The sequence below is a fragment of the Neofelis nebulosa genome, chromosome 11 (assembly GCF_028018385.1).
Source record: "Neofelis nebulosa isolate mNeoNeb1 chromosome 11, mNeoNeb1.pri, whole genome shotgun sequence".
Lineage (NCBI taxonomy): Eukaryota > Metazoa > Chordata > Mammalia > Carnivora > Felidae > Neofelis > Neofelis nebulosa.
This window is the reverse complement of record NC_080792.1, coordinates 68,176,105-68,186,148: the sequence shown is the minus strand read 5'-3', so window position 1 is coordinate 68,186,148 and position 10,044 is coordinate 68,176,105. Positions and strand designations below refer to the sequence as shown.

At 37.3% G+C, this 10,044-nt stretch overlaps 1 protein-coding gene across 6 annotated transcripts in view; it reads right to left on the bottom strand.

The window, feature by feature from the left end:
- LOC131490564 (ankyrin repeat domain-containing protein 26-like) overlaps positions 1-10,044 on the bottom strand; it is a 246,121-nt gene that overhangs the window by 32,625 nt on the left and 203,452 nt on the right. For all 6 annotated transcript variants that reach the window (XM_058693065.1, XM_058693068.1, XM_058693066.1 and 3 more), the window contains 4 exons: positions 7,110-7,323; positions 5,088-5,271; positions 2,052-3,008; positions 139-285 (listed from right to left, as the gene is read on the bottom strand). In XM_058693065.1, the coding sequence (XP_058549048.1) occupies positions 139-285; positions 2,052-3,008; positions 5,088-5,271; positions 7,110-7,323 (1,502 nt within the window). The remainder of the gene's footprint in view (positions 1-138; positions 286-2,051; positions 3,009-5,087; positions 5,272-7,109; positions 7,324-10,044) is intronic.

The following is a 10,044-nucleotide window of genomic DNA, read 5'->3' as shown; positions in this document are numbered from 1 at the left end:
AAAGATACTAAAATCATAATAAATTAATTATAATGAAAATACAAAAGAAAGCGGTCCATGGAAATTAGTATTCTAAAACACCTTATATTATTTAACCAGCTATAAGTTAACTGTTGACAGGTTACATTTACTACATACCTGACTTCTGATTCGACCTAATTTCTTCTTGAGATCCCGTGTCTCATCTTCCAGACGAAGATGTGACGTAACCTCGGGGGAAGCCTCTGACATAGACTGTTTCTTCAGAGTATCAGCCAGTCCTTGTTGAAGTTGTCTCACAACTACCTAATAAGACATTTCTGTTACTGATTTTCTAAATCATCTTATTATTAAATTATGTTAATAATAGACAACTCTAACATGCGTACTTTGAGAAATATCACCACATACATCAATTCACCTTCTTTTTTTTTAATTTTTTTAACGTTTATTTATTCTTGAGACAGAGAGAGACAGAGCATGAACAGGAGAGGGGCAGAGAGAGAGGGAGACACAGAATCTGAAACAGGCTCCAGGCTCTGAGCCGTCAGCACAGAGCCCGATGCTCAGGGCTCGAAATCACGGACCGTGAAATCATGACCTGAGCCGAAGTCTGACGCCTAGCCAACCAAGCCACCCAGGCGCCCCAATTCACCTTCTTTTAGCAACACATACACTTTCCTGTTCACTGAATTCAGTTAAAGAACAAAAAGTGTTATCTCCCTGCCTAGTCAGGATGATGTCACTTAGATAATGAATTCAGCCTCACTATCCATTCTCCACTGGTGAATTTGCAAAGCTTCATAACCTATGGAAGTCTCAAAAAGAAATGGGGACATAGTGGGCACAGCATTCGTAAATTCTTTATTATGAAAGGTTTTCTCTCTTTTTTTATGGCAGGCTTAAGTTACCGTCAGAGTTCCTCACATATCCAATCCTCTGCTCTTATACTTCTAAAAGATTCCTATCTCGGAACCAAAGTAAAGTCATTCCAATGGCCCCTGCTTCCACCCCCTCCCCTGACCTCAGCTCCTACAGCTCTCTCCCCTACTCACTCCATTCCTGCTAAGCAAGAATCCTGCAACCCCTCCTTGGTCTGAAAATGGAGATCCAATGCCAAATTAATAAATCACAGAGAGATACAATTCTCTTTGTACTGGACAAACTTATGCCCACATGACAGTAACTGAGCTTCGAAATGAGCAAATTATTTGTAAAAATATTTAAAATAAGTTATAAACAGCAGTGGGAAGATTACTCAAACATGGCTTTCCTGACACTCACCACAGTTGTCCCAAATTATGATTTAGTGAAAAGTAGATACCTTTAAAGAATTAGGAGGTTGTAGGAACACATGATTTGAGACTGAAAATTGAAATTTATGTGAATAAAAATAAAATCATACCAACTTAAAATGTATAAAAAGCTACCAAAGGAAAAGTACTACCAGAAAGAGCACCTACACTTCATTTCATCTGGGAAATCTGAAGTGACTGTCCAGTTAACTCAATTAATTGAATCTAAGTTTCAAAATACTCATTTTACCTTTCAGCATTTTCATTTACCAGCTCACCACAGTAATAAAATGCGGTGGCAAAGATTACAATTACTATTGTAGGGGTGCCTGGGTGGCTTTCTCGATTAAGCAAGCAACTCTTGATTTCGGCTCAGGTCATGAATCTCACAGCTCCTGACTTTGAGAGTCCTGTGTCGGGCTCCACGCTGGCAGTGCAGAGCCTCCTTGGCATTCTCTCTCTCTGCCCCTCCCCAGCTCATGTTCTCTCTCCGACTCTCTCTCCAAAGAAACTTAAAAAAAATATTATTATAGCAGTATAAGACTAGTAACAGTGTATAACTTAACCTCTTAAAGTTTCACAGGTGACATAGTATCTGTACTCAAATCAAAACACCTCTCAGGTCTAATTTTTATTTGCTGCATACGAGTTATGCTTTTTGTTGATTTATAGTCTTTTTTTTAATATTCAACTAGATTCACAAGTCAGCCATAATCAAATATTACCTGAGTTTTCTTTCTGGAAATCTGAAAAATTTTTATCTTTCTGGATACTTACTTTTAATTTTGCTTTCTCATTTTTATACTTATACATTCTTTCTTTTAAGTGTTTACATTCATCGATTAACTCTTTATTTCTTTCTCCCAGCATAAGACCTTGTTCTCCACGTTTAGCTTTAAGGTTTTTTTGGATATTCTGAAACGGGTCTTGGATATTAATCCCTAGCTCTTCTTTACTGTCAGCTTCGTTGTGAGCATCATCTAGTTGCTGTCTAAGCAACATATTTTCACTTTGTAGTTGAGATAACCTTTCCTCGAAGGATTCCTGCTTTGCAATGTAGTTATTCACTTTACTTTGTTCCTTCTGATACATGTGTTCAATTTCCATCTTCTGGCATTGTGTTTGGCTTAGGTCCCTTTGTACACATTCTAAAAGTAGAGTCTTTTCTCGGAGAGCATCTTTTATGTGACGGAGCTCAATTTCCAGGGCATTGAATTTACTTTCATCTTGAGAAAGTTGCCGAGAAAGAACTTCATTGTTATCTTGTAGTTTAGACACATCAAAATTCATCTTGTCCTGTAAGTGAAACCATTCATCTCTTGCTCTCTGGAAAGCAAGTTCTAGGTCTCTTCTTGATGTCTGGCTCTGATCATGATCGTGTACAGCAGTAGCCAGTCTAGCACGGTATGATTCAACTTCTGCTTCCAGGCTCTCTTTATTTTGTTTTTCATTCTCCAGTTTAGACTTTAGCATCGTAATCTCAGCAGTCAGAACATTAAGCTGTCCACTATATCGGAATATTGTTTTTGATAATGTTTCCTCATTCTGTTTTATGGTCTTTTGAAGGTTGTCATTCTTTTCCTTTACACTTTCAATGTCTTCACAATATTTCGTTTCCTTTCTCTGGTTCTGATTTTTTATGGTGTCTCTTTCCAGTCTTAGCATGGCGATTTCATCCTGCAACATGTAGTTTTTATGCAACAGACCTTGTATTTTCTCACGACTATCAGAAAGCTAAGTAAAACAAAAGACATTTTCAGATCACATTCAATAAAATGACATTCTCATGCTTTTCTTTGAAATTAAAGCATAATCTATGTTTAAACAATGAAAAGGTTACAGGAGGTGCCAGGGTGGCTCAGTTGGTTAAGTGTCTGACTCTGGATTTTGGCTCAGGGAATGATCTCACATTCTGTGGGTTCAAGCCCCACGTCAGGCTCTGTGCTGACAGTCAGGAGCCTGCTCAGGATTCTCGCTCTCCCTCTCCCTGCCCCTCCTCTGCTTGTGTTCTCTCTCTCTCTCTAATGAAAAAAGAATCATAGGAAGGAAGGAAGGAAGGAAGGAAGGAAGGAAGGAAGGAAGGAAGGAAGATTACAGTAAGTGAATATCCAACTGGAAAAAAATGAAGTTGGCTCCAAATCTCAAATTTTATACAAGCATAAGTTCCCAAAAGTTCAGAACTTTAATTGAAGATAATGAAGGCATAAAAGTAAAAAAGAATTCGTGAGAAGTTTTCAGAATCTCAGAATTGGAAAAGCCTTTCTCTGATTTACAACAAACCAGAAGGCCTGAAATAAAAGATTAATAACTCTGACTACACTTAAAAATTGAGTTTACAGTAGATATCAAAAACACAGCTACCCCACAGTAAAATCGTTAGCTCTGCATCTACTTGGACAGATTACATTTCCTAAAATTCTTTTCTTCCTGAGAATATTTCATAGATATCTACTTTGCTAACATTTCTATAGTCAGTTATAAGAATAGATCTATTGATAACTGACAAATCTAGGCAATGTATTATAATATAAACACTTCTCCATATATCAAAGAACTCATTTGGTTATCACAATTCTAGAATGGAGAAATTAAAACGGTGAGCTGCAGGACTCTCCCCAGGTCTTCTCACTCCACAACTAGTGCTCTTGCACCAACCACTGCTACTTCTCTAGTGTAAATACACAAATATGAAAGAAGTCTTGGATTTCAAACTGCTGAGAGGAAATAAGGTGAAATTTATACATCTCTTAGAAAATCATGAAATTATTTACTGCTGCAATACCTTGTATTTCCTCTTCATGTTGAAAATAGCAATAAATATAAAAGAGGGGAGAGACACTCCACTATTTTATTAGGAATAAAATACCTGTCAATAAATTGTCAGTAAGTGTATACTGTAGCATACCATTGTTTTCAAAATTTCCTTGTAATGAAAGAGGATGCTACTTGAAGCAAACTGTTACTTTTCTCAAAAGTAGGAGACTTGATACCGAAAATGTGATCTGGGAACTGGCTATACTCGTCCTCCTGTCCATTAGCGGAAGTGTTCAACTGATCTATTAATATATCAAGGCAGTGAAGTAACTGTTCAAAACCAAAACACATGTTGCTAGTAGCAATAGTTTTGAGATTAGGGAAAGCTCATCGATTCCTACAGAAAGTAATAAAAGCCTCTCCTTTGGGTGAGGACATTATGAATGTCACTAGTTGTTGCAGACAAATGCATTTAATCAAGAATATTATTTTATCCGATGAAACAAAAATGCCACCGTCCCCCATGCCCCTCCCCAAAAATATATGTGCTCTTAAAACCCTCTGTAGTTTCCATGATGTACAGTGTTGGGTTTTTAAAATTTATATATACATACATGGAGAAAAAGTAATAATAATTAAAAAATAGAATGTATACAAATACATACACACATGTACTTCAAAATGACTAAAGAAGATATTTCAGAATTCGTTTTCTTATGAGCCATTTTTAGCACCTTTTGCTTGTAAAAGTGATTGTTTAGACTTCCATCTTGTAATACTCTGGCCTTCTGATCTGGAGAAAGTTGCCACTGTCACTGCGCTTTTCTACAACCTGGAGATACATTTCATCACCATTCTGGTCTCATACCGTTAAAAAAAAAAGTCAAAAGCTGAAGAGGAAAGCTTTAGACAAATGTTCCAAGGAACATGATCCCATGTTTTAATTTATTTTAAACCTAAATAATATATATTGAATCAAAGGGATACCATAAAATATATGTATAATACAGTATATAATATTGATGGAAATATACAATTTTTTATCAAAAACTAATTTACCTGATTCAAATTATCTTTTGCGGCCTTCAATTCCATGTTTAGTGTTCTAAGAGCGAGTTCAAATTCTTGTTTTGTTTCAACTTCTTCCTTATATTGGTCTTCTATTCTTCTTAACTTCTCCCTAATTTTTTCATGCAACATATCAGCATTTCTTCTTTTTTCTTCCTCTTGTTTTAAAGTAAATCTGCAATTAAATGTGCTTATTTTAAAATTTGTTTTGATAGAAATAAAAAGTTCCTTTTAAGATCTGGTTCCACATATGTTGCCTTACTGTCCAAATGAAATTTCTATGTTCTCAAGTTTTTTGTTTTTTTTTTCCTTTCTAGGGCTCATGTTTTTAATTTGTCACTTCAATCTCTTCCAAAACATATATACCGTTGAAAAGAAGCAAGGACAAAGCATTATGCAACTTAGTTACTTTTAGTCAGTAATAACTCTGGTACATGTTGTAGGAAAGAAGTTTGAAATTATTCAAGAAAGTGAGAGTTGAAAATTACCCCTTTTCCCACAGGTATAATTATTCCTCCACAGGACAGATAATTCAGTTACTCATTAAAAAGAGAAGTTGCTGTTTATAAACAAGTTTATCAATTCACTGGAAATACAATTTCCACTTGACGAAACATTACAGGTACCTCCAAAAATGATGTGCAGTGTAAGAGAGCATCTGCAGATGTTGTTTACACAGCATACACATGCAGATTACTGTCATCCAAGTCTAGGCTAGCAAGTCTAATATCTGTTGCCCTATACATTTTGTTTCTTCTTCCCCAACACTTGCAACTTACCTTGTTGATGATTACCTACTTTATGAATCACTTAGAAATCCCTTCTAGAACAACACAGGATACATATCAATTAAGTAAACAATAGAGAGTAATATGAGCTTTCAGCATACACTTTTGAATTAATTTTATCTACCTATGACAGAGATGTTGGAAAAACTTATCAGTAATCACTTTCCGTATTACTTTTTTAAAAAATGTTTATTCATTTTTGAGAGAGAAAGGGAGAGCCCATGCAAACAAAGGAGGGGCAGAGAGAGAGAGAGAGGGAGACAGAAAATCCGAAGTGGGCTCTGCACTGACAGCAGAGAGCTCAATGCGGGGCTCGAACTCACAAACCCTGAGATCATGACCTGAGCCAAAGTCAGACGCTTGAATGACTGAGCCACCCAGGCACCCCCATTTTCCTTTGTTTAAATTTTTTCTTGAGGGAGAGATGACACAAGTGAACGAGGGCGGAGAGACAGAAAGAGAGATAGAATCCCACAAGGGGCAGAGAGCGAGGGAGAGACAGAGAGAGAGAGAAGAGGGGCTCACCTGACGTGGGGCTCGTGCTTACCCTAAGCAGGGTTTGAGCCCACCCAAAGCTGGGCTCAAACTCACGAGATCATCACCTGAGCTGAAGCCAGATGCTTAACCAACTGAGCCACCCAGGCACCCCCCACTTTACCTTTTAACCCCTGCATGTTAAGAATCTAATGGAATCAATTTTCGGGAATTTTACTGTCTTGAGAAACATGACCATTTTATACTCTGTTTGTAGATACAGGAATTAATATAAGGTTTCCTGAGAACAATTTAAAAATATGAATCAAAGACCTTTTTTAAAATTTTTATACTTTAACCAAATTATATTACATTGAAGAATTTATTCCAAGTAACCAGAAATGCAGAAATAGATTTATATAAAAGACATTCTTGACAGCACTAATTAAAATACAGAAAGATGAAAAACAAGCAGAATTCAATTGGTTAAATAATGATGTTTCTTGGACTATGGTGGACTTTTCCATGGCCATTAAAATTGTGATTTGGAATAGACATTAAATTATTAGAAGTATTCACTGTTAAGAACGTACTGTGTTATTTCCAAGAATCTCACACTTCACAACACTAAAGAAGGTTTCTTTCCTGGAAAATCCTGTAAGGTTAAGTTTGCAGTTACAAAACTGCCCCTACACATCTGTCGTACTAAAGTCAAGAGTTCAAATATTTCTTTAAAACCGACATGCTATACCTCAAACTGCATACTTCATGTTCCCATTCCACTTTTTGATGCTCTAACCGTGATATCACGTCTTTGGCTTCTCGTAGCTCGTTTTGTAGTGCACTAACCGTTTTTTCCATTTTTTTAATTTTTCCGGTAAGTAGTTTACAGTGATTTTTGTTAAATTTCTTTAATCTTTCATAGGAAACAAGTATATTTTGGATTTTTAATAAGCCAGCAGAATCTGCATCAGAGGAGAAACAGAAACAGAAATAAAATATATGAGTACTTCTTGCATATACAGGACGGTGCATCTTCAATTCACTCATCCACACATTGAATAAATATATACTTTCAATGGAAGACATTATAGTCAGCTCTACAGATACACTAGAGAAGACCCCTGTTCTCGATTAGCTTAAAGTTTAGTGAAGGAGAAAGACAACTCAAATGGTAAGTCTAAATTCAGATAGTTCCTATTAGAAAACAGAGTTTTGTGATCATAACTTGATCCAGATTGGGCCCAAGAAAGATAGATTTCCCTGAAGAAGAGGTAACTATACTGAGGAATGAAGGATGAGCAGGAGGCAATTAAGCAAAGGAGGAAGACAAGCACTCTCGACAGTCTAGAGCATGTGCCGAAGTTCCACTGTAACCTGCTTCTGGCCGACATGGAGTAACACGTACTGACTGATCTTCCTACCTGAAGCAGGCAAAACCAAAACAGACAAATTACAATTTTAACATGATTTTCAAGACACAGAACTTCAGACAATGAAGGACAATGATCCCTGAAAACAAAACACGTTAGCCTAACGCATGCTCAAGCTCACTGCCTTGAGAGAGTTTTCAGGCTATGACCCAGGAGACATAAATGATTTAAATAGACTCCACCAGACTCCTTGAGTCGAGGTGACGAAACTGAGAGTCTGGTGAATTCAAGGCACATAGAGATGACAGGTCAGGATCCAGGAGAAGAGAAAGCAGAACACAGAAAGAACCCTGGACATCTGCAGAGGGTCCCCTTTGGCTACTCAGCAGAGTAACAACCAATGCATACATGGAAGGAAGTCATCAAGGGAAAAAAATCTGAAAAGATAGAGGAAACACTGCCTGGTGCTCCCACAGCACTAGAGACAGTATCTATTCACATTAGCTAGGATAGAAAACCTCATCATTTGCTTTAGGCTGATCACCTCTCTGGATTCATCCAATAATTCGTAATAGCAACACTAAAGGATCCATCTGTTTGTAAGCAACCTAACTATATCTCCAAACAAAGCATGAAAAGATAACTAGAGGCATAGAAGCTATTGTTTTAAAAACCAAATAGCACTTACAGAGATGTAAATTATGTTAGACATGAACAATACGATGGACAGGAATAAACACATGTTAGACATCACAAAACAAAAGACTGAAGTTTAACATTGGAAACCCGGGAGAAAACTTCAAGGGGGAAATACACAATTGCCCAAAGAGGCAGGGGAAAGGGACAGGAAAAAAAAAATGGCGTAAATATTCCTAAGCCTCATGAAAACGATAATCCCACCGACCCAGGAAGGATCTGTCTAGGAAAGAAGAAATGGAAGTCAACTCTTGTAATTTTCCTAAACTATATACGATGTGGTATAACATTAATGGAAGCTAGACTGTGTTGTTTAACCCACAGACTATAAAACCTAAACCAACCACCACAATAGCAAAACTGAAAAGTTCTAGCTAGGAAGCCTAAATAAATAAGTGAATAAGTGAATAAATAAATAAATAAGAAATGGATAAAACTGAATCATAAAAATGACTCGATTACAAGAAAGCGGAAAAAGAAGAGAACAGGAACAAGGAGCAGATAGGACAAATGCAAATGCATTCAAACAGCATGATGACAGATTCAAAGCAAACAAATGCAAATCAAACAGCATGATGACAGATTCAAATCAACTATATCAATAACCACACAAATGAAAACGGTCTAAAAGCCTCAACTAAGACGCAGAGTGTCAGAATGGATAAAAAAGGAAGACTCAGCTATATGCTACCTATACAAAATGCACTTAAAATGTCAAGATGGAAATTTGTTCAAAAGACAGAAATATGATATAGCACACTAACACTTGACCAAAGAAGGCTGAGCTAGAGTGGCTATATGAATACCAGACAAAACAGTTTCATAACAAAAAATTATTACCAGCAATAAACAACAGGTCATTGTATAATCATAAAAGGGTCAATGAATAACAATCTTAAATGTTCATGGATCTGTTAATGGCTTCAAAGTACCTGGAGCAAAAATTGATAGAACTGAAAAGCGAAATAGGCCAATTCACAATTATAGTCTGATATTTCAATAGGCACAACATCAGCAAGGACACAGTAGACTTGACCACCACTATTCTTCCCAAGGATCCATGGAACACTTACCAAAAGAGACTATACTCTGGGTCATAAAATAAATCTTAATAAAAGGAAGAAGAGGCCTGAAGTCATAAAAGTGTGTCCCCTGACCACAAAGCAATCAAATCAGAAATCAAGAACAAAAATATCTCTGGAAAATACTCAACTATTTGCGAACTACAGAACACATCGAAATATCCCCTGGGTCAAAGAAGTAAGGAAAAGAGAAAAAAATTACAAAGGATTCTGAACTGAATGAGAATGAAACCACAGTAGAATTTGTAGAGTCCTGCTTTAGTAGCACTCACATGAAGACTGATGGCACTGAATGTATACATTAAAAAAGAAGAGGGAAGTGCGATGCTCCTTGCTGCCTTTGTGGCTCCTCAGCTGCTTCCCAGGCGCCCCTCCCCACCCTGCCCCTGTGGCAGTTGGAGAGCTAGAGCTTTGTTCACCTGCCCACAGAGCTGGCTTTCAGCCTGGTGGGGGCGGGGTGCGCCACCTGCCCGGAATTGAAGGTGGGGGAGTAGCTGCAGGAGGCGACCACCCTACCCTGAGGTGGGCAGGGGAC